Source organism: Sycon ciliatum, chromosome 1, assembly GCF_964019385.1.
Source record: "Sycon ciliatum chromosome 1, ocSycCili1.1, whole genome shotgun sequence".
Lineage (NCBI taxonomy): Eukaryota > Metazoa > Porifera > Calcarea > Leucosolenida > Sycettidae > Sycon > Sycon ciliatum.
Window position 1 is genome coordinate 31,887,063 of NC_088643.1, and position 25,716 is coordinate 31,912,778.

General features: G+C 46.8%; 1 protein-coding gene across 1 annotated transcript; it reads left to right on the forward strand.

Moving 5' to 3' along the window:
- Nucleotides 1–626: 626 nt before the first annotated feature.
- Nucleotides 627–20,922, forward strand: LOC135823135 (solute carrier organic anion transporter family member 4A1-like). The gene is made up of 7 exons (XM_065335979.1): nucleotides 627–1,054; nucleotides 7,555–7,763; nucleotides 9,855–10,535; nucleotides 11,063–11,340; nucleotides 15,554–15,734; nucleotides 18,431–18,633; nucleotides 19,708–20,922. The coding sequence occupies exons 1-7, from the start codon at nucleotides 766–768 to the stop codon at nucleotides 20,030–20,032; spliced, it is 2,166 nt and encodes a 721-aa protein (XP_065192051.1). The 5' UTR covers nucleotides 627–765; the 3' UTR covers nucleotides 20,033–20,922.
- The last annotated feature ends 4,794 nt before the right edge of the window (nucleotides 20,923–25,716 follow it).

A 25,716-nucleotide genomic window follows, 5' to 3' on the forward strand; every position in this document is an offset into this window, starting at 1 on the left:
CCCTATATATAGGGTCTTTATGTGTAGCGTTATGTCAAACCCTATATATAGGGTTTCCTGGTGACAGGCTAAGAGATACCATGTATACGGAGCACGCGTGCCTGGCTTGGGGTGCGTTCTTATATTCTCTAGCTTCTAGAAGAAGAAGAAAAGAGAAGTCGAAGAAACTGGGATTACTCAAGAACGGGTCTCGAAGAATTCGGAGATATTTTGCACATGTCAAGCAAAATGAAGCGTCAAAGGGGCCGCGATCTCGAGTGATGAATGTATGTGCGTATGCGAAAAGGGAAATGCGTACACTCATGATGAACACGTGGCTTTTAGTCGTAGTTCGCATGCGCTGATCCCAAGCCGCGGGAATCTCCAAGTTTCAACCACCTCTGAAGCTTGGAGAGCTTGGAGAGCTTTGGAGAGCCTCCTAAAAGTCGGAGAGGATATTAGAACAGCTCTCGAACTTTTCGGAGAGTCTCCAACTTTTCCGAGAGGATTTAAGAACGCACCCTTGGACTCGCATCCAGACAGATTCCAGAGTCCACGGCCACGGACTCTTTGATCTTGCTAGCATTTGAATCGATTTTTTGAATCAGTGAGAGAAATACCTACAACATGTAAACATGTAACAAGCTTCCGTATGGAAAGACCATTTTCGGTGAAGTGTCAACCTCCGTCAGTCTTCAACCACTTGGTGGTTACCGCTGACATCCACCCATATCTAGACACCCGTGGTATTTTTGTGGGAAGAAAATCCAGTTGGTGTGGGTGTGTATGACGGGCGCTCGGACAAAACTCGCTGACCAGGGTATGGAGTTAAATGTCCCTGAAAAACGAGATGGTCCCACGGCGAGCCTTGTGGCTGATCAAAACCTATTGGACTATCCCAAGATGTCTACACCTTCGTCTAGCATACTTGCCTCGACAGTGGATAAGACCAGTGAAGGTGGAAAGTTTGGCCCATCTTGCTTTACTCCAAGCTGGCTGCAGCTCTTCAATACTCCGAAATGGTTCTTGTTCTTCCTATGCCTCTTCGTGATGTGCCAGAGTATGACTGTTAGCGGTGAGCTTTTGAGTGCACTCACGCACACGCACACACACACACACACACACACACACACACACACACACACACACACACACACACACACACACACACACACACACACACACACACACACACACACACACACACATACATACACACACACACACTCACACACATACACACACACACACACACACACACACACACACACACACACACATGTGCACGGATGCACCCACTTGCACGCACACACACACACACACACACACACACACACACACACACACACACACACACATGCACGGGCGCACCCACGTGTACACACACATGCTCACGCACACACGTACACACTCGCGTGCACACACACGGATGCAAACAAGTGTGTGCATACACACACACACAAACAACCACGTGAACGTGCACACACACACACACACACACACCTCACCTCACCTCAGACCTGCCCATCGCAGAAGCAATGATAGCGAACAGCTATGTTAGACATAGCAACTAGTGCTGGGATTACACCATTCAACAGCTTGCAAGGCTGATGAATTGACCGCCACTAATTTTAGCCTGGTATACACCACACAGCACACACGCACGCACGCACGCACGCACCCACCCACCCACCCACCCACCCACACACACACACACACACACACACACACACACACACACACACACACACACACACACACACATTGTTATCTCACCTGATTGATTGGTTTTGGCTGCAGGAGCCTAGGAGCCTATCAAGGGGTCTCTCATGTTATGTTCAGAACTACACTACTGTGCTAGTACATGTACAGTTGTGATCACTGAAATCCCACACAAAGTGCACATCTGCCTCAGCTTGCACTGCCCCTGACGCCCTGAAAGTGGTACGAATGCGGCTTGACGTACACATGATGTACAAGTACAGTGATGTAATCGGAAGTACTGTCGTGGACATGGAAATCCGGTCGCACGTCTAGCGGCCCCATTGCGCTGGTCATGCAGCCGTGGCCATGCGGTACACACATGCATTTATGCGCTGCAGCCCGCTGGTCGCATCGGATCAACATGTGCACTGCACGCAGCGTTCTCTACGCGCTGAGGGCGCCGGGCCCGGTCAATCGACTGGATTTCCATGTCCGCTACAGTAGTCTAGAGGCTAGAGCACCAGTTTTGCACTTTGGGTCGGATTTCAGTGAGCGAAACTGTAGTGCAAATTCAAGATTACGGAAACCAAGGTGATGGAAAGAGAAAGAGAGACAGAGTTATGTGGTGACGCAAGGCAAGCCGGTAACAGAGAAAGAAGCAAAGTGGCGGGTGAAAACCCTACCCTGCCGTCTGCTTAGAGTAGTATGCACAAACCCCTCATATGCTCAAAAATTGTGCTGGCGAAAACGGTGTTTTACCGTATTGTAAAGGGAAACTTTGCTAGAGATCTAATTTGTTATTTTTGTGACCATCACGGTGACACATTTGCGAATTTCCATTTTCACGTATTTTATCCCTTGTGATTCCCGTTATAGACATCTATTTGCCTTTGGAAAATCAATCAAGTATAATGACATGAAATGAAATTGTCGCAAACAACTCTATGCATTGATTGTGGACAAGTTGTAATCCAACTGCAGGGATAAAATCGCGAAAATTTCTCACCATGAATCGGTAAAAAAATTCTAAACCCAAATTTTGCACGCAGGGAAAGTTTTTCACACTTTAGAGTTATGCGGTCATTCTGCAAGGGGTATTCGTCATTGCTACAACCAACTTGAACCAAGAGTGTGCAACTCGACGACCCCCAAACCCACGGCGGAATTCTTTGTGACAGTCTTTCGTGGCTGTTTGGCTCACTGATGCTATCATGCATAGCCAGAGGTCAAAGTACAAAGAATTTGTACATCACAGCTACGGTAGCCAAAGCAGAACAACGGACGATAGATCGATGTGTCTTGAACCTGATGAACTCCCACTGTATCTAGAAAACAAGAGCGGGAAAGCATACACACTTGATCATACTTCTGCCAAAGATCTCGAACTCGTCAGTCACTGAACTGATTTTATTGTAAAGAAGACACGAACTTATAGAGTGTGAAGAAGAGTATAGCGAGATAGAGAGCGGTAGAAGGAGAGCCACTGGACAGCTGGATAGTGTATCAATAAGCGCACGAGGGGAAGGCTAGACAGTATGTCTCTAGACATTTTAATAGGTATTGTACGAAAGGCCAGTCAATAGTACTAAAGAGTGAAGTCAACCACAACACAGACAATAGCTTCAGACAATCATGACAGGCATGATACGGATGATATAACATCTCCCCTTTCAAGCAAAGAGTGAAAACAGAGGGCAAAGAGGCCAAATAGAACTGGAGCATTTGATACTAGAGCCAGCAGAGAAAGAGCGCAACCATGCGTTATGTGGAAGGAGTGTGAGCACAAAGAGCAAGACGCAGAGATCAGAGTGCGACTCTACGAGTACAGAATACGAGTAGAAAGTACGTGGAGTTACCCTAAGAATGGACAGTCCATGTCAGCATCGCACTCACGGACAGCATGACTGTTTGGTGCTGTGGTGGTACTTACAGTAACACAACCCACGGATTTCTGACTTGTGTCACGGTGGCGCTGTTGCACGTTGACACACGCGGAAGTGACCTAGTTTCTTGCGAGTCTTTGTCTGTAGCTGGGCAATCACGCCGAGGGTGAGCTGCACCACCACAGACTCGATGGATCGTTACTACACTGAGGCAACGATGTCGGAGGTCGAACAGTACGACGAGTTGTCTGAGGTTTCCGCCGCGTTTGCGAGGGGCGGTGAACCCGGGAGAGACTTGCGGAGCGCCACCTCTGTCCTCTCCGTTCGCAGGTAAGTTTCGGCCTGCTCGACAGTTGTGGTAGCGGTCTGAGGCGCTTGACGGAGGAGGAAGACTTGGGCATCGGCCGGGAGGGCCACGATCAGTTGTTCTCGAACGAGGAGGTCATCGACGTCGTCTGAGGACTATGCAGGAGCTGCAATGAGACTTACACGAGGAGCTGCGACCGGTAGGAACGCGGAGGCAGGGAGGCTGCTTAGAGGCAGACGGACGGATGGCAGACGGACGGATTCTGCTTAGAGGCAGACGGACGGTTTCTGCAATGAGCCAGACGGACGGTTTCTGCAATGAGGCAGACGGACGGTTTCTGCAATGAGCCAGAATTGCTAGAGAGAGCCTGAGTGAGAGGGCTAAAACAGGTAAAGAGGAGTACAGTTTGAGGACTACATTGCAAGCTACTCGGCTGGATTCGTAATCAAGCCGCTTCTGACACCATGTTGTGATCTCGAACTCGTCAGTCACTGAACTGATTTTATTGTAAAGAAGACACGAACTTATAGAGTGTGAAGAAGAGTATAGCGAGATAGAGAGCGGTAGAAGGAGAGCCACTGGACAGCTGGATAGTGTATCAATAAGCGCACGAGGGGAAGGCTAGACAGTATGTCTCTAGACATCAATAGGTATTGTACGAAAGGCCAGTCAATAGTACTAAAGAGTGAAGTCAACCACAACACAGACAATAGCTTCAGACAATCATGACAGGCATGATACGGATGATATAACAAGCACAACGAGAATTGGTGAGCACACATGACAGGAATAACACAATAAAAGAATTCCGCCGTGCGTGAACCAATCACAGCTCGAGGTAGGAGTCGCACACTCTTGGTTATGTACTCTTGGTACAACCAAGAGTACATAACCCCCAATAGTGTGCAACTCTGGTCTATGGGGTCCTCCGCGGCCGAACTTCATATCATGCGACAAGCCCGTACACATTATTTGCACCCTGTGTTAATAGGCTGCGTATGAGAAAGTCGGTTTATAAATGCATTGTTGTTCACTACAGTACTGTCGGTCGCTGAAGAACTGCGAACTGCGGGGTCAGCCTCCACAGTGTAACCTAGAGTAGAACTGCGGGGTCAGCCTCCACAGTGTAACCTAGACCGTTCGTATTTTCATGTATTACAGTAATTTACAGTCTAAGCGCAGTTGAGTCACCATGTATACATTGGTCTGCTGTGCTTTGTGAAATCCTAGCCTGTCGTTCTTCAGCACTCCGTTCTTCGGCGCCCGGCAGTACTGAGTACTGTAGACTGACAGTACTGTAGACTTCGTTGTAATTGGTTCAGCCAGTAACTCTGAGCTCCGCCGATGACACCTAACACGGGTCAAAACAGCCAGTAACTCTGAGCTCCGCTGATGACACCTAACACGGGTCAAAACAGCCAGTAACTCTGAGCTCCGCTGATGACACCTAACACGGGTCAAAACAGCCAGTAACTCTGAGCTCCGCTGATGACACCTAACACGGGTCAAAACAGCCAGTAACTCTGAGCTCCGCTGATGACACCTAACACGGGTCAAAACAGCCAGTAACTCTGAGCTCCGCTGATGACACCTAACACGGGTCAAAACAGCCAGTAACTCTGAGCTCCGCTGATGACACCTAACACGGGTCAAAACAGCCAGTAACTCTGAGCTCCGCTGATGACACCTAACACGGGTCAAAACAGCCAGTAACTCTGAGCTCCGCTGATGACACCTAACACGGGTCAAAACAGCCAGTAACTCTGAGCTCCGCTGATGACACCTAACACGGGTCAAAACAGCCAGTAACTCTGAGCTCCGCTGATGACACCTAACACGGGTCAAAACAGCCAGTAACTCTGAGCTCCGCTGATGACACCTAACACGGGTCAAAACAGCCAGTAACTCTGAGCTCCGCTGATGACACCTAACACGGGTCAAAACAGCCAGTAACTCTGAGCTCCGCTGATGACACCTAACACGGGTCAAAACAGCCAGTAACTCTGAGCTCCGCTGATGACACCTAACACGGGTCAAAACAGCCAGTAACTCTGAGCTCCGCTGATGACACCTAACACGGGTCAAAACAGCTAGCTGTCCCAAAATTGAGTGCACAGGTATAACTAGAACAGATAAAGTAAGTACTCAGATGGCGAGCCAAGGAAATATGAAATGGAAACAAGGAAATATGAAATGGAAACAAGGAAAGCAGTGCACTACTATTAGTAATATCCATGAACCTTCCAAGACAGTTGGAAGGCCGTTGGTTAGCACTATCGAGCAGTGCTCAAGCTCACGTCCTTGCCATGGAATGTCTCAGTACTCCTTGTCAGTCTGGTGCTACCTTGTGCACGTCTGACTGTTCGAAACCTGGATTATTTGGTGGACTCTAACGCATAACTTGTGCCCCACCATTTTCCTTGTTTCCATTTAAAGTAAGGGCTGGGTAGTATGTTGCCTATATTAAAGTAAGGGCTGGGTAGTATGTTGCCTATATTAAAGGGTGGCTTCGGTCCAACCATAGAGCAATGAGCTCAGCAGGCAGAATATCTACAACTACTGGTATGTACAACTACTGGTATGTACAACTACTGGTATGTACTTGACTGTGTGCCCAACCAACTACTGGTATGTACTTGACTGTGTGCCCAACCAAAGAAGCGGCTGAGATGAGAATGCAATACTTGCTGTTTCCCAAATTTATTCCAAAAAAAGAAGTGAGGAGGAAGTGGATCTCTGTGGTCCGCCTGTTACATGATACAGCCACTTGTATGCTCCTGGGAAAGTCTGTCAGGGGGTAGAGAAGAAGGAAGGAGTGATGAACCATGGTGTTGGAGGCTGGTCACACGGCCACAGGCTGTAATGTTGTTCCTGAATGTACGTACTAGGACCAGTCAAGTGGACAGAGAACCGGTACTGTACCTTACAGGACGACAATCGTAGTCTTTCGACAATTCACTGGATGCTTCAGTAGATGTTGATGAAGTGACGTAACATTGGCTGGATGGGTGTACTTCATGAACCAGTCCACTAGTATGAGCAGACTCCTCAAACTCCCAAGCTTTCCTTTGGCGTACAATATTTTCCTTCTGCCTCAGTACTTCCAAGATCACAGTACATGATGCCCAGAGTGCGCAGCTCGGATGGGTTGCTATCACAACGAAATTCCGGAATTACGTCATGATGTAGTGTGTGTGTGTGTGTGTGTGTGTGTGTGTGTGTGTGTGTGTGTGTGTGTGTGTGTGTGTGTGTGTGTGTGTGTGTGTGTGTGTGTGTGTGTGTGTGTGTGTGTGTGTGTGTGTGTGTGTGTGTGTGTGTGTGTAGTGTATACAAGCAGGATTCAAGCCGGTCACCTGCTGCACAAGTGCAGCTCAGTTGTACGCACTACGCCACTTCCCATCACGCGTCTGTACCAACTTTGATGTAATTCTGGAAGTTCGCCGAGACAGACAGCCGTGCAGATACAGTCAGAAGCTGCACACTCTGGGTTTCATGTAATCTTACTCTTGCTACTTCCCACCCGCGCTAGATGAATGCTTTGAGTGTGCGGGCGTTGTTTGGTGCGACGGCGGCAGGGGTAGTGGAGCTGTGTTTCACAATGCATGTCTGTGGATATGTGTGTGCTAAAGCAATGATCCTTTCTTGCTTGCTGACGCTCTCTTGTCTCTTGTCTGATTACAGGTATGAACGGTGTTGTTATACCAACTGTGGAAAAGCGATATCAGTTGTCAAGTGAACGCTCAGGCTTCATAACCAGCGCTTACGAAATCGGTGTTGCGCTCTTCATCCTGCCTGTCAGCTATTTTGGAGAGCGTGCGCATAAGCCGCGTTGGCTCGGCATTGGTTGCCTGCTGCAGGGAATAGGTGCTATGATGTTTGCCCTGCCTCAGGTATGCTGTGATGTTTGCACAACCTGCATGCTGTGATGTTTGCACTGCCTCTAATCCGCTGCTTTTTGTTGGACTAGATAGAAGCTCTATAGTCAGTACATGTACATACTCTTGAGAGAAGACTAGCAGCAGGGAGTCGTAAAATACCGACTCCCTGACTAGCAGTATCTTACCTTCACAGTGTAGTCGCGATTACAGTGCATTTCAAAACTATAGACGCGTAGGGTTTTTGAAATATTTCAAATTTGGCTGGAACTTTTTGAGAATAGTTTTCGGAATATTGCTCAGGATTGCTCCACAATTACTCTCATATAGTTTCTAAAGGATTGGATAACAGACGCCCAATTTGGAAAAAATTATGCACAAAGTGATCACAGATTTTATGTGGTATAGATGCTGGCATAACGGTTTTTGCCTAGGTACGCCGCGTCTATAGTTTTGAAATGGACTGTAGTCACACACTTTTAGGTCACACACTCGCGCATATTTGTCTCCAAGATCGAGGGTGCGATTTATCGAGAGTAGACTGTGCTAGCTCTGTGCATTGCATCACCAGTTCTTCCTCTCAATAACTTGGTTCTTATATATCCGTAAGTAAACCCTGTAACTAGCGACCACCCACTGGGGCCAGATTGTTCGAAGAAGGAGCTTTGCACAACCGTTTGTTTCCTACCTCGCGGCCCCTAGTTGCGGGTCAAAATCGACATTGGGACACGAAAAGGTGGTTGCTGGTCGCGTTCAGCAGGTAGTCGCTAGTCACAGTGCATTGTGAATGTGAGAGTGCCCATTGCGGTCAAAATGGTTGGTAGTGTTGGGAGGCTAGTCGCTAGTCACGGTACATGTACTGATCTAGTCGCTAGTCACGGTACATGTACTGATCTAGTCGCTAGTCACGGTACATGTACTGATCTAGTCGCTAGTCACGGTACATGTACTGATCTAGTCGCTAGTCACGGTACATGTACTGATCTAGTCGCTAGTCACGGTACATGTACTGATCTAGTCGCTAGTCACGGTACATGTACTGATCTAGTCGCTAGTCACGGTACATGTACTGATCTAGTCGCTAGTCACGGTACATGTACTGATCTAGTCGCTAGTCACGGTACATGTACTGATCTAGTCGCTAGTCACGGTACATGTACTGATGTAGTCTTTACTTATACGTAATACTGTTTAATAGTTTATGTAGATGTACTCCATGAGAAATTTTGAGCACACATGCCCTTTCCCTCAGCACTGCAAATCACAACTCAGTGTCAGTTTCAATGACGTTTCGGCAAATTGCCATCGTCAGATTTCAATATGGTGTGCACGTGTTTGCAGGAGAGCAGTTATTTGTCAGTATCTGGTGGTATTGAGTAGTGTGATAATTAATTATATTGCTGTGACTAATAATAGATGACTTCTATGTTAGAGATATGTGTAGAAAACTGCAGTTTATCACGCCACACTTTGTATCGGGCTTCTGGTACGTAGTTAGCGCTACAGTCCATTCAGAAAAAGATGATATCTTAGCTTTTGCCCATAAACGGGTCAAATTTTGAGTTTTCGTCACAATAATTTTGGCAATCCCCCATGGAATGCTGTTCCAATTGTGTTTTTGAAGTCCATTTCTCCAAAGAGCAAGCCATAACAAGAATAGGATTTCGGCCAGGTTTTACCCCCAAAGCACTGACTTGGGGAAAAACTATGAAAATCCAGGCCGTGCACTCCACTTGCATAACAGTACATTTGCGGTTCGAACCGGCTAACCCCAGTTGAGGCACCTTTTTTGGCCCCTTTTTCAAGTTTCGAATCCTGCGGCACTGCACAGTGTACCACAAAATCGCCAAATACGGGAGCTCTCCAGAACCAGCGCTCATCTTTTTCTGAATGGACTGTGCATGTAGTACTGCACTGGGTATACATGATTGTACATTGTACGAGCACTACTGTGTACGCAGGGTCATCACATTAGCACAACATTTGACGTATACTATGTGTATATGTTGGTATTTGTGTGTGTGTGTGTGTGTGCGTGTGTGTGTGTGTGTGTGTGTGTGTGTGTGTGTGTGTGTATGCGTACACTTTTGGTTTACCTGCTGACAGTTCATTGGTGGCAAGTATGTTGCCGATCATGTTCAGGACATGGAGTCCTGTGCTGCTGGCGTCAATCATAGCCTGTACGCGTCAGAGTGCAGTACAGGTGTGCCGGCTGCATACACTCTGCTTGTGTTGGGACAGTGTCTGATTGGCGTGGGTGTACTGCCACTCTATACTGTCGGCATTACATTCCTGGATGAGATAGCCGGTCCTGACACAGTGCATTACTTCATTGGCATCTTCTACACGTTTGCTGCAATAGGGCCAGCTATCGGCTATCTGCTCGGCTCCGTGTTTCTGTCACAGTACGTTGACCTTAGCGTTACGGATCATCCTGATCCAGATGACCCAAACTTTGTCGGTCGATGGTGGGCAGGTTATGTACTGGCTTGGATCGCTTTGACTGTACTCAGCCTACCATTGCTCATGTATCCACAGCAGCTACCTAATACGGCTTGGATTATGGAAGAGAAAAGGAAGACGCAGTTAGGTACCGGCAAGTCATCCGGCTCTGGTCATCCGGAGTTTGGCCGGACGCGCGCCAATGACACTAAGGAGACTGGATTTGTTGCGCAAGTCAACTATCTAATTGGCGAGATGTGGGTGATGTTGAAAGCAATCACTGCGCTTGTCCTGTCACCCGTCCTGCTCACCAATACACTGGGTGATTCAACAGAGAGTTTTGCCGTAAGTACTGTATCTACTAGAAACTGCCTAATGTTTGCGACGTATTAATGTTTGCTAATTTTGCGAGAAGAGCATAACGCAAATATTAACCATCGTGAAATCAAACTTCAACAGTTTGTGTATATGTGTGGCCACAGTGCTCCGCGAACATTTGCCATCGTAAACTCGCTGGTTCTGAGAGATCGCGAAGATTTAGTGATGTGAATATTGGGTGGTTTACAGTGCTTGTCTTTCTTTACTTGTGCTACATGTGTGCATACATGCATGTATGCACACAGTGCTCATAGTTCTAGGACCACCATAACACCCCCCCCCCCCCTCTCCTTCCCAGATCTCTATACATGTAATGTACAACTTTGTTTGACTATTGGTGACGTATGTGCATGTACAACTACCCATTTACTGAGGTTGCTGAAAATGCCGTATATGTGTGTGTGTGTGTGCGCGTGTGTGCGCGTGTGTGTGTGTGTGTGTGTGTGTGTGTGTGTGTGTGTGCATGTGTATTATTATGTTCATACTATGCTTAGGTGTCTGGGATCATTCCATTCATCACAAAGTACTTTACTTCGCAGTTTGGCGTCACAGCATCCACAGCGTCGGCTCTGACTGGTGCTGCCAGTGTTGTTGGTGCAGCAGGGGGTATCTTGTTCAGCAGCTGGCTCATGAAATATCGCAAAGTGACCGGGCCGCGTCTGGCGAAGTACACGGCAGGAATTGCGCTGGTCGCCGTTTTCTTTGTGCCTGCCTTCCTTGTGCGATGTGATTCGGTTCCAATCGTGGGTGTGACTCGACCCTATCCAGGAAAGTGAGTAACATGCTAATTGTACTACACGTGCAAGGTCTTGGGGATTATGTAGCTGTCTGCTGCGCATTCCGCTCTAAGAACTTGCTATGCTGTGTTTAATGCTGTGTTTAATACTGTGTTTAATACTGTAATGCATCAAGCCCATACTGTATTGTATTTTGGGGTTTACATTAGAGTCGATCTGCCTGACTGTTGTTGACACATCTATTGGAACACCACTACCCTCAAGACACATCCATTGGAACACCACTACCCTCAAGACACATCTATTGGAACACCACTACCCTCAAGACACATCCATTGGAACACCACTACCCTCAAGACACATCCATTGGAACACCACTACCCTCAAGACACATCCATTGGAACACCACTACCCTCAAGACACATCCATTGGAACACCACTACTCTCAAGACACATCCATTGGAACACCACTACCCTCAAGACACATCCATTGGAACACTACTACGCTCGAGACACATCCATTGGAACACCAATACCCTCAAGACACATCCATTGGAACACCACTACCCTCAAGACACATCTATTGCAACACCACTACCCTCAAGACACATCCATTGGAACACCACTACCCTCAAGACACATCCATTGGAACACCACTACTCTCAAGACACATCCATTGGAACACAACTACCCTCAAGACACATCCATTGGAACACTACTACGCTCGAGACACATCCATTGGAACACCAATACCCTCAAGACACATCCATTGGAACACCACTACCCTCAAGACACATCTATTGCAACACCACTACCCTCAAGACACATCCATTGGAACACCACTACCCTCAAGACACATCCATTGGAACACCACTACCCTCAAGACACATCTATTGGAACACCAATACCTTCAAGAAACATCCATTGGAACACCACTACCCTCAAGACACATCCATTGGAACACCACTACCCTCAAGACACATCTATTGGAACACCACTACCCTCAAGACACATCCATTGGAACACCACTACCCTCAAGACACATCCATTGGAACACCACTACCCTCAAGACACATCCATTGGAACACCACTACTCTCAAGACACATCCATTGGAACACCACTACCCTCAAGACACATCCATTGGAACACTACTACGCTCGAGACACATCCATTGGAACACCAATACCCTCAAGACACATCCATTGGAACACCACTACCCTCAAGACACATCTATTGCAACACCACTACCCTCAAGACACATCCATTGGAACACCACTACCCTCAAGACACATCCATTGGAACACCACTACCCTCAAGACACATCTATTGGAACACCAATACCCTCAAGAAACATCCATTGGAACACCACTACCCTCAAGACACATCCATTGGAACACCACTACCCTCAAGACACATCCATTGGAACACCACTACTCTCAGGACACATCCATTGGAACACCACTACCCTCAAGACACATCCATTGGAACACTACTACGCTCGAGACACATCCATTGGAACACCAATACCCTCAAGACACATCCATTGGAACACCACTACCCTCAAGACACATCTATTGCAACACCACTACCCTCAAGACACATCCATTGGAACACCACTACCCTCAAGATACATCCATTGGAACACCACTACCCTCAAGACACATCCATTGGAACACCACTACCCTCAAGACACATCCATTGGAACACCACTACACTCAAGACACATCCATTGGAACACCACTACCCTCAAGACACATCCATTGGAACACCACTACCCTCAAGACACATCCATTGGAACACCACTACCCTCAAGACACATCCATTGGAACACCACTACCCTCAAGACACATCCATTGCAACACCACTACCAGGGGCGTACATAGGGCGGTTCCCGGGATGCCCGGGAACCAGTGAAAACAAATTCGATATTGGTACGGAATTTCTTTTGATCCAGCCCAGCCTTTTCAAGCCCTGCGCTCGCAGTGCAAGTGCATGCAGCTGTGCAGTGCATGCCTAGCGCCTGACGGTCCGAGGACGGTGACTAGCCCAGGTGTGAAAGCGGTGCTGGGACACAGCGTACTGAACTGGGTTCAATAAAGTCTCTACATCGCCGGATTCCTCGATCTCAGAGTCGAATTTTCCTTTGCAGTTTGTTTTGACAAAGTTCGTCGTGTTTTGGACGATGCTTTCGCTTTGTGGAAAAGAAAAACGAAGCGTCGACATCCAGAGGGCCAGTGCTCTATTCAGGGCTATTTTGAGCAGCAGGCAAAGCGTGTAGCCAGTGCTAGTGGCGAAGGTCAAGAGATAGATGAGAATGCAGAAGCACCTGACTTGCAAGCGAAGGCTGCATGCAACGAGCAGCGCTGAGGAAGAAATCGTCGGCGAAGCTGTAGAGCGACCGTTGTTGGAAGCTGCCGATCATCCAAAACTTACTTCAGTGACATGGGAGTGTGTTGGAAGGGATATATGTTGGAAGGGATATTCTGAAAATCGACGTCCACAGTGGAATCCAGTCCCCGACACTTGCCGGACACGAAAAAGATTTCCGTCATCGATAATCATTGTGCGCCACCGAAAGCGAAGGATTTCATTTCCTCTGCGGGTCCAGATGGATGGCAAACAGCGCCACTTTCAACTATCCTTGTTAGAGGAATTACCCTGGGTAGTCTTTTGACCGGCGTGCAATGGTGGCTTCTGCTTGCCCTATGTGATGTTTGCTCCAGATGATTCGAAACTTAGGCAGCTTTCCAGACTGCATGCAATCGTCATACTGAACAAAACATCCATAAAACGGGGAAAAGTTCAGTCTTTTAAAATCAAAAATGCATAGCAATGACATCGTCCAGCAGCTTGTGGACGTTAATTTCACCCAGTCTGAGGAGAATATGCAGAAACTCCGTGGGATACGAAAAACAGCACTTCAATTGTGTGGAATGTTGGTTCATCAGTTGGCATGGGAACCACTCCTGGAGGCGAGCGGCGTACGCCCCTGACTACCCTCAAGACACATCCATTGGAACACCACTACCCTCAAGACACATCCATTGGAACACCACTACCCTCAAGACACATCTATTGGAACACTACTACCCTCAAGACACATCCATTGGAACACCACTACACTCAAGACACATCCATTGGAACACCACTACACTCAAGACACATCCATTGGAACACCACTACCCTCAAGACACATCCATTGGAACACCACTACCCTCAAGACACATCCATTGGAACACCACTACCCTCAAGACACATCCATTGGAACACCACTACCCTCAAGACACATCCATTGGAACACCACTACCCTCAAGACACATCCATTGGAACACCACTACACTCAAGACACATCCATTGGAACACCACTACACTCAAGACACATCCATTGGAACACCACTACCCTCAAGACACATCCATTGGAACACCACTACCCTCAAGACACATCCATTGGAACACCAATACCCTCAAGACACATCCATTGGAACACCACTACCCTCAAGACACATCCATTGGAACACCACTACCCTCAAGACACGTCTATTGCAGCACCACTACCCTCAAGACACATCCATTGGAACACCACTACCCTCAAGACACATCCATTGGAACACCACTACCCTCAAAACTCATCCATTGGAACACCAATACCCTTAAGACACATCCATTGGAACACCACTACCCTCAAGTCAAGACACATCTATTGGAACACCACTACCCTCAAGTCAAGACACATCTATTGCAACACCAATACCCTCAAGACACATGTATTGCAACATCACTACCCTCAAGACACATCCATTGGAACACCACTACACTCAAGACACATCTATTGCAACACCCCGCCCTCAAGACATGCCCATGGGAACACCAATACCCTCAAGACACATCTATTGCAACACCCCCGCCCTCAAGACACATCTATTGCAACACCCCCGCCCTCAAGACATACCCATGGGAACACCGCCACCCTCAAGGGTCGATGCATACATGCAGCTCCTACAGCGGTGTGTGTGTGTGTGTGTGGGGGGGGGGATTAGACCCATTGTAAAATGATCTACATTATAAGGCTGAAAGTCCCATGCTCTATATCCATGTCACCTTTATGCCAGGCCAGGGGTGGGTTGCAGCATGGCTGGAAGTCTTTCCAGTTTCCACTTGCAAGCAGTATATAAATCGATAATTGTAAAAGTAAAAAAATTAATATTAGCCGTTGGTTCTGAAACTCAATGCCCACATTTTTTCTACAGCTCGGTGTCTGGTGCGAATCGCTGCAATTTGAACTACACGCATAGCTGCGTGAGTAGCTGTGGCTGTGTGTCTGAGCGCTATGATCCAGTGTGTGGTAACGATGGCTTCACCTATCCAACACCGTGTCTCGCTGGCTGCCAGGCCTTCCGTAATGCCACGTCGGGCAAAACGAGTGAGAGGGTGAGTACGAACTACTGTTCTGGGCATTGAAATCCGGTGGAATGACCAAGGCCGGAGCCCTTACTGCCTTAGTGCCTTAGTGCCTTAGTGCGTATACACACACTCTAGTTCACAAGCACACCGCTGCTTGTATGAATGTGTACTGTATGCATACTCACGTATGAATGTGTACTGTATGCATACTCACGTATGAATGTGTACTGTATGCATACTCACGTGTGAATGTGTACTGTATGCATACTCACGTATGAATGTGTACTGTATGCATACTCACGTATGAATGTGTACTGTATGCATACTCACGTATGAATGTGTACTGTATGCATACTCACGTGTGAATGTGTACTGTATGCATACTCACGTATGAATGTGTACTGTATGCATACTCACGTATGAATGTGTACTGTATGCATACTCACGTATGAATGTGTACTGTATGCATACTCACGTATGAATGTGTACTGTATGCATACTCACGTATGAATGTGTACTGTATGCATACTCACGTATGAATGTGTACTGTATGCATACTCACGTGTGAATGTGTACTGTATGCATACTCACGTATGAATGTGTACTGTATGCATACTCACGTATGAATGTGTACTGTATGCATACTCACGTATGAATGTGTACTGTATGCATACTCACGTATGAATGTGTACTGTATGCATACTCACGTATGAATGTGTACTGTATGCATACTCACGGCTGCAAGGCCAGCACCCTGTGGCCGCTTGACTTTTCACCGGATTTCAATGTGCACAGCAGTAGTATGTGTTCTATTTGGTGTATGCTGGAGCTGCTGTTCTTGCTTGCTGTTTTGTTCTGTGTTTGCTGGTGGCATGACCGACCAGACTATATGTCCGCCAATATCTCATAGCGTGCAGTACCGTAAAATCCCACTCGAGTGCCGACTGCACTTCAAACCCTACTGTACTGTAAGGTGGGGTGGATGGGACATAGCTCGACGCAACACTGGGCCACTCGTGTTGTTACATGTACTTATACAGTCGTCCCTCTCTAATCCGGCACTTTATAATCCAGCACCCTCGATAAACCAGCACAATTTTCAGTAGCCAAAATGTCCTCTTCATGTACATTGCAGCAGTAAATCAGATTTGTTAATCCAGCACCCTCCCTAATCCAGCAGATTTTCGTGGCACAAATGGTGCCGGATTATAGAGGGACCACTGTATACCATACTTGTAGATGTAGATACTGCACGACTTACAGGCTGTACTGCCTGTAGCAGACTACGTGTACATGTACTGCATACTGGTATGGGTTAAATGCGTTGATCCCCGTCTAGTCGTGCATGGGGTGCCGGGGTGCGGCGATGTTGGAGAAAGCAATCCCTGCATGTAGTGAGCCCCTAAATCCCAATCCCGACAAATATTACTTTAATATTCACTGGTTTGGTGGAAAGCTGCAAACGGGACGAGACTGAAGAAAAATTGACTGTCACTACCAGGACACGAACCAGGGACCTTTCCTTGAGGCCAGCAATGCTCTAACCACTGAGCTATATCCCGTAACATTTTACCCTTCTTTTTATCCATGTAAATACACAAATGTAGACTTTTACAGCTAAGGCGAGACCAAAATAAAATCGAGATTCCCGGGCAGGACCCATGTGAAATTGGTGCGGGCGGGCGAATTTTATTTTTTATTTTTTCCCGTGTATAGGCATGGGCGGGTAATGCTAGCATTATGGCTGGCATTATACATGTAGTCCTTTTTTTCCAGGTGGCATAATGCTGGGGGCAATAACACCATTTCGCATGCAAAATTGGCATTACAAGCATAATAGCCGGTCGACAACGGTGTCATGCATGAAGCTGGCTAGGTCCAGTTCCGAAAATCGTGCATCTGAACCCGTCCGGCTTCGTCCGGAGACTTGACATTGCAAACCAACCTTCTCAGTGGATTGTCAGTGGAAGCTTCCTCACTGCTGTTTAAGTTTTTTTCTACCTGTGTATGTACATGACTATATGTGTGCATGCCATGTTGAACTTTTGTTACCGCATTTTCCGGTAATTTTTATTCAATTTTTTTACAGACAACAGGTACGCGGTTTACCCGTTCAATTTTTCTATATTTCGGCCAACGATGGCCCTGATCTGTACATCTGGGAGTCGTACAAGCTCGGGTTTGTGTGACTCCACGTCACAGATCTACTCACACGATCAGTACTGTACATGTATGAACTTTTCCAAAAAAAAAAAAATTGGCTTTGGCTCGATTTCGGTGCGGGATCGCCCGGGAATCTCTATTTTTTTGCTCTCGCCTAAACGGACAATTTCGTGAAACACTGGCGAAAATAGCCAAGTATGTTGGGTTTGGTGTGTGCGTGCATGCGTGGCCACGTGGATGTGGTGTTATGGGGAAGAGTGTTTCTGCAAAAGCATATTCTTCTCATATCCGTGTACTAAATTATGCCATACATGGCATACTACGCCTGAGGTCAAAATTGCTTTGAAGTAATGATTTAACGGCTTCCCTTTACAGCTTATTCTTTATTATAGGCACAGTCTGTACTACTAGCAGGCTTCCAACTTTCCAATCATCACACACCATGTACATGCTGCGGCGTTGAGAAAATGAGGGTGGCAATTTCCAAAACAATGACATGCCCTATTGCATTCTCTTTGCATTTTAAAATTGCTTCCTGCCTGTCTTGTTTTCTGTGGCAGACTTACGTGAATTGCAGCTGCATTGCACTTAACCTGGATAGCAGCACTGGCGGAGGAGGTGGATACTCGGCAGTGAACGGCACAGCGTCACTGGGCACGTGCAAGATCTCGTGTAGCCGGTTGCCATTGTTTGTTGTACTGCTCTCTGGTCTCATGTTCTTCACGTTCATGAACAATGTACCGTCCATAGAAGTCATGCTGCAGTAAGTAGCCATGGTAACCACATACCGGGGGTGTTTGTTCTGCTATTCCTCGTACTACTGCGAATGCACACTCTCTGTCTCTGACTTACCGTATTTGCTGGAGTGGTTGAACAGCTGAACATACCAAGAGCCGGCTTTGGGATGAATCCAGCCAGGTTTCTTCTGTTCACTAGAACCATACAGTGCCGGCTAATGTCAGGGAGTAGTATGTACTTGAAGTACATGTATGCTATACTGCAGTACCGTAAAAGTCCGTAAATAAGTACGTATTTACTTTCGAATTTAGTGACCACACCCGTACTAACTTTCGGGTGGGTACTGACTTTCAGGCACGAACTAACTTTCGGACCTGACTTGTGTGTAGTGGAAAAGTCATTTTCATGTAGATGTACATGCTACGTGCTGCATGTGCGCACCGTACCGGTACTTATTTCGGGCAGTATGTTTATCGGGCTTGACTTGACTTCAACAGACAGAGCCAAAAGAATGAAGGGGGTATTTCTTTCGGGCAGGTACTTATTTACGGACTTTTACGGTACTCCCTGGTACTGTCAGGTGCCGAAGAACTGTGGCTACTTGTAGTCTCGGTCATCATGACCTGTTTGGGGAGGGGGGGGGGGGGGGGTCTGTCTACCAGTTGTTACTGGTCATTTGCGCTGCTAGCTTTCTTGCATTACCTATTGTGCCATATTAGGTCATGATTCATGAATGTGAAATTTGCCATCACTGCTCTGGATAGAGATTGTGCAGGCAGTTAAAAGTCCACACACTGCACTCTCCGAGCTAATATGTACTATTGATAGAACTCGAGAGTGAAATCGTTTCTCTCTGTGTGCCCGGTACTGAACTGTGTATGTGTGCTCCTTGTTTGGATGATCACAACGTGCCTGGATCATCCAAGAATCAGGGGTGATAAGGTTGAAGTGATTGGAGAGTTAAGGTTGGGATGATGGAAGGATTAGGGGTAGGTTGGGATGATGGAAGGGTTAGGAAAGCCAGGTGGCACTGTACATTATTTGCACATTCCAGACGTATCTACTCATCCCGAGTCCTTGTGTGTCCTTTGTGCTGTAGATGTGTACCTGCAGATCGGCGCACACTAGCAACGGGTGTCCAGTGGCTGATTATACGCATTATTGGTAATGTACCAGGGCCGGTATTCTATGGCTACTTGCTGGACAAGGGATGTCGGCTGTGGCACCTGAACTGTTGTACGGAGGGTAATTGCTGGGAATATGATAACGTACACATGAGCAATTCCATGTTTGCGGCCAGCATGGGCTGCAAAGTCTTATCGTTTGGCGCCTTCTTCCTGTCATGGCGCCTCTTTGTTAGAGACAAAAACTGGCTTGGCCATGCGAAAAACCAGAAAAGTACATTTGGAAGCACGAGTGATTGAAGTACGTGAAGGAAATCGTTTTCACTCCGGTGTCGGAGCTACTCAACACTATTACGTCTTGTAGAATTCTCTTCAGTCCAGAAGCTATCAACGGACTCGTTTTGTCTTCATGGCCTTTCCCTCTCTATTCGAGTACTATTTTTATATTGGCTTTCTATCTCCCTTTTCTTTCCCTGAAATTGGATTTGATATGTCTATTTTTCATACTAAAGCAATAAATAAAACTGACTCCGCCATCATCACCATGCATCAACGAAGTCAAATGCTTTCCAGGATAGATTTTCGTGCCACTATCGTGAGTGGAATATTGTGACTGAAGTGAAGGCAAGCCAAGCAAAAACAATGAAGAAGTATGCATTCCAAATGTGATAAAACTTACCGGCAAGCAACACAAATGGTAGGTAGGTGGCACAAAAGAGGGTGAGACAACGAGAATCTGAAAACTGTGAAGGCTCTTTTGTGCCACCTACCATTTGTGTTGCTTGCTTGTAAGTTTTATCACATTTTGGAATGCATACTTAATCACTGTTTTTTGTTTGGCTTGCCTTCACTTCAGTCACGATATTACACTGACGATAGTAACATGAAAATCGATCCTGGAAAACATTTGACTTTGTTGATGCATGGCGGTGACGGCAGAGTTAGTTTTATTTATTGCTTTATAAATATTGTTTATATCCATGTCGTTTATTCATATTTTTTATACTGCAGGAATTTATTTATTTTCGATTAAACTTACCTCAACAGCTAGGCTGGTTTTTACCGTGCATGTCTAGGTGTAACACAGACACGTTTCACAACATACCCATCATCTCACATCTCACATCTCACATTCTACATTATGATAATGCCGGCCAAGTGCTGTTATCACTCAGGCTGTGTTTACATGAGAGTTTTCAACTCGGATTGAGTTTGTTGAGTTCCAACCCGTCATGAGCTCAGGTTGACTAGAGCGTTGGCATGATGCATTGCGCTTGACCTGGGTTGAAAATCAAGAAACTATCGCACATGTGTATTTCTCGCCAGGATTGCGCGGCATTGCACATGCAAATTTCCCGCCGAAATAGTCACCCACCTTCTTCTTTTTCAGCCCTGGTGGAGTGCCAATGATTCATATTAATTAGAGACGACCAACGGTTTACAAGCTATCCGGAGCTGATAGTGTCAGGTCGTTGAATGTCTGTACCACTTGTCAGTCCTGTGCTAACAGTTGCTTGTACTGACCCACCTACATCTTGCTAATGTTAATTTGGGACAACTGAGGATAACTTGTAAACCTTCTTGTCTTCTTCTCTATTTAGTTTTTTTCAACTGTACGGACTTGAACCTGGGTTGAACTTGACCTGGGTTCAAGATTCTGATGTAAACACAGCCCCAGTGACTGACTGTGTCCGATCACCGAGTGTCCATGACAGCCCCTGCAGTGTGACAGTGGGGATAACGGATACAAGGCAACCTACAAGTGAGCAGTTGCTGTTTGGATTGTTCCTCAGGGTTTGTCCATCAGAAGGTCTGCACCTGTGGCTCAAAGACCGAGTCCGTCATGAGTCATGACCTACGTTGCTTGGTCACTGCATGCTTCACAACAGCCCAGGACCCACCAATGTGGAGATCGTGTGTCCTTGATGATGTGCCACCACCGCTGTCTAAGCTGGTTGTACACTGCGTGCAATGCTTGCCACCGCCCCCATCTCAGTTGGTGAGTATGTCTGGATACAAGCTGCAGCATAACTTCCTGTCAGTTCAGCAACCTGGTGCATTGTCAGTACCATGGTAAATATATGCTCTCGCGCAGAATCGTCTCATCAGCCATCAGCCGTGAGACTCGGTAAACCCTGCTGCACCTTGCCGAGTCCTTCAACATACATGGCCGGCTCAATAGCCAATTGAGTAATCTTTCCAAAAGTTCTTCTAAATCTTTCTCCCCTCTCCCAAGGGGAGACCCACGTGGCCAGTTTATGGCAGTGAACAAGTACAGTGTGTGTGTGTCCGTGTGTGTGTGTATGTATGTGTGTGTGTGTGTGTGTGTGTGTGTGTGTGTGTGTGTGTGTGTGTGTGTGTGTGTGTGTGTGTGTGTGTGTGTGTGTGTGTGTGGTGTATACATACCTGTTAACCATGGACTGTTTCTGGCTATATTTACTCTTGTGTAATCAATGGTGCTAGTGAAGCTTTTATCAGATCCACTCTGATTCAGCCAACCACACTAGTAGCAAGTATTACCTTCGCTGGGGGCAGGGGTATCTGCAGTTGGATCCCGCGACGGATACCCTGATGCCGTCAATCCTGTTTCTGCACCTTGTCCTCACCCACTTACTGAGGTGTGGTGAGCCCATACATGTAAGTGGGATCATTTCCAAGTCCACCCAGAGTTTGGGAATTTCAGGAGGTATCGGCCGTTGTGCGGTTCAATAGCCAATTGAGTCATCTTTCTAAGATTCCTTTTGAGTCTCTTTCCCCTCTCCCCGGGAGATCCATGTGACCAGTTTTGGTAGTGAGCAAGTACAAGTGTGTGTGTGTGGGGGGGGGGGGGGGGTGTACTGGTACATGTGCGTGTGTGCCTGCCTGATCTTCCATTTTCTTCCTCTCTGTTTCCGTATCGATGTATGTCCTCACGCGGCTGTACCTGCTTTCATCTTGTACGGCATCAGCTGTGAAGTTCCCGCTTCAATACTCTCCATATCAACGTCAACGGCAGCAGCAGCGGCAGGCGAACAAGCAAAACAAGCAAGTACAATGACAATGTAGACTAAACAGTAAACATGGATCACCAGTACTGAACTACTACTGTACTAGTAGTATGGCGGGCATACCGCACCCAGCAAGTACAATATAGTCTGATAGACTAAACATTGGGTAGTATGATGGCCATCCCGCCTGCAAGTGTACACACGGGCAATGCCATTATCATGGAGTACGGCAAGAGTGCCCGACCACCTGCACCCCTCGATCTGTGGTCGTGTTTTGGAGGATCGAGTTCTGTCTGTTGGGCTGTGAGTTTACATGAGAATTTTGAACCCAGTTGAGTTCAACCCAGGCTAAAGGTCTATTGGAGAAAGAGATAGGTGTTTACATGAATAGGGTTGACCTGGCAGGTAACTGGTATGCCGACTAAAGCCCCATTCAGCTACAGTCAGACCTCGCTTATCCGGTCCTCTTTTATCCGGATCCCTCGCCATCCGGAAGAAAATCGTTGGTTATCAATTTACAGCATATACCATGCATACATACAGTATGTGTGTTCGATTATCCGGTTCCCTCGCCTATCCGGATATTTTGTGGAAAACGTTTGTGTGTGGTTATGCGAGGTCTGACTGTTTCCCTATATTGTCACTTGACACGCCATTATTACAAGCAGTATTACATGCCGACATGTACATAATTATTATTATACTGAATTAGCCATATACATAATACATGTGCAGTGTAATTGTAAGAAGACTTTTAGTATTTCAAAGGAAGGATGGAGGCAATTTAGTCTTTAATCTAATGTGTACTATGCACATGCAGTCAAAGTTATCGCGCACCACCAGCCACAATTATTCGTATTCAGGAACGTTTTCGTTCCCTTCTTGTTGAAGTACTACAGGGAATGATAAAAATTACGAGTCAGGAGACCATAACTATAAAAGTAATAAGTAATAAGTTGAGAAACTACAACACCCAGCAAGGTGTGATAAAAGAAGTGATACAAATATTAAAGGTGAGACTACAGCAGTTGCAATATAGTTATAGTGACAGAAAAGGTACAAAGGAAACACACTACACCAACTTCGAAGTAGCTTAGTATTCTAGGTAAATTAGGAGCTGCAGGCCCTCTTACATCCACCGCTTGGTTGGGGGGGGGGGGGCTCTTTTTTAACGTACTGCCGCCGCCTGTGTTGACTCGGATGGATGGAGCTGGCGGTGACTTTGCCTTTCGGCATATCAGTAGAGCGCTTGCCGGGGTAAACAAGTCTATATGTGTCTTTGGGTAAGCTGGTGTGTTCACTTTTACTCTTCGGAATTGAGTGCTCTGTTCATTGCCTAATTTGGGTTGTCTTTTTCTTTTGCCGGGTTCCCATCAGCTCAAGTAGTCGTAAAAAGCATTCAAGTTACGACTCCTTGGTTCTCATTTCATGGCTTTGTGAATCTGGGGCCGTTCTCAGGTTCTTACAATATCAATTTATCATTGCCCTACTGACTACTGTACTACTACCTCAGCTGTGTGCCGCCGCTATGAGATTTTCCCTTTTTAATATTATCACAGTGATGTACATGTAGGAGATACCGTACGATGTACTTAAAGTACATGTACTGAAGTAGGAGATAGCGTACTTGATGTACTGAATGTAACCATGGTAACAGTTGCAGCACTCTCATCGTGTCTCATCGTGTCTCATCGTGCGGCAGCATGAGTAGCTGATCTGAGACTGCGGGGTACTACCATGACTACCATGACTACCATGACTACCATGACTACAGATGATTGCCCGGTATGGATTACTAACAAACTGTCTTTAAAATGTCTGTGATGCCACCTTTGCACAATGTCTGTGATGTCACCTTTGCACAATGGCTGTGATGTCACCTTTGCACAATGGCTGTGATGTCACCTTTGCACAATGTCTGTGATGTCACCTTTGCACAATGTCTGTGATGTCACCTTTGCACAATGTCTGTGATGCCACCTTTGCACAATGTCTGTGATGCCACCTTTGCACAATGTCTGTGATGCCACCTTTGCACAATGTCTGTGATGTCACCTTTGCACAATGGCTGTGATGTCACCTTTGCACAATGGCTGTGATGTCACCTTTGCACAATGTCTGTGATGCCACCTTTGCACAATGTCTGTGATGCCACCTTTGCACAATGTCTGTGATGCCACCTTTGCACAATGTCTGTGATGCCACCTTTGCACAATGTCTGTGATGCCACCTTTGCACAATGTCTGTGATGCCACCTTTGCACAATGTCTGTGATGCCACCTTTGCACAATGTCTGTGATGCCACCTTTGCACAATGTCTGTGATGCCACCTTTGCACAATGTCTGTGATGCCACCTTTGCACAATGTCTGTGATGCCACCTTTGCACAATGTCTGTGATGCCACCTTTGCACAATGTCTGTGATGCCACCTTTGCACAATGTCTGTGATGCCACCTTTGCACAATGTCTGTGATGCCACCTTTGCACAATGTCTGTGATGCCACCTTTGCACAATGTCTGTGATGCCACCTTTGCACAATGTCTGTGATGCCACCTTTGCACAATGTCTGTGATGCCACCTTTGCACAATGTCTGTGATGCCACCTTTGCACAATGTCTGTGATGCCACCTTTGCACAATGTCTGTGATGCCACCTTTGCACAATGTCTGTGATGCCACCTTTGCACAATGTCTGTGATGCCACCTTTGCACAATGTCTGTGATGCCACCTTTGCACAATGTCTGTGGTGCCACCTTTGCACAATGTCTGTGGTGCCACCTTTGCACAATGTCTGTGATGCCACCTTTGCACAATGTCTGTGATGCCACCTTTGCACAATGTCTGTGATGCCACCTTTGCACAATGTCTGTGATGCCACCTTTGCACAATGTCTGTGATGCCACCTTTGCACAATGTCTGTGATGCCACCTTTGCACCGGCAATGTCTGTGATGCCACCTTTGCACAATGTCTGTGATGCCACCTTTGCACAATGT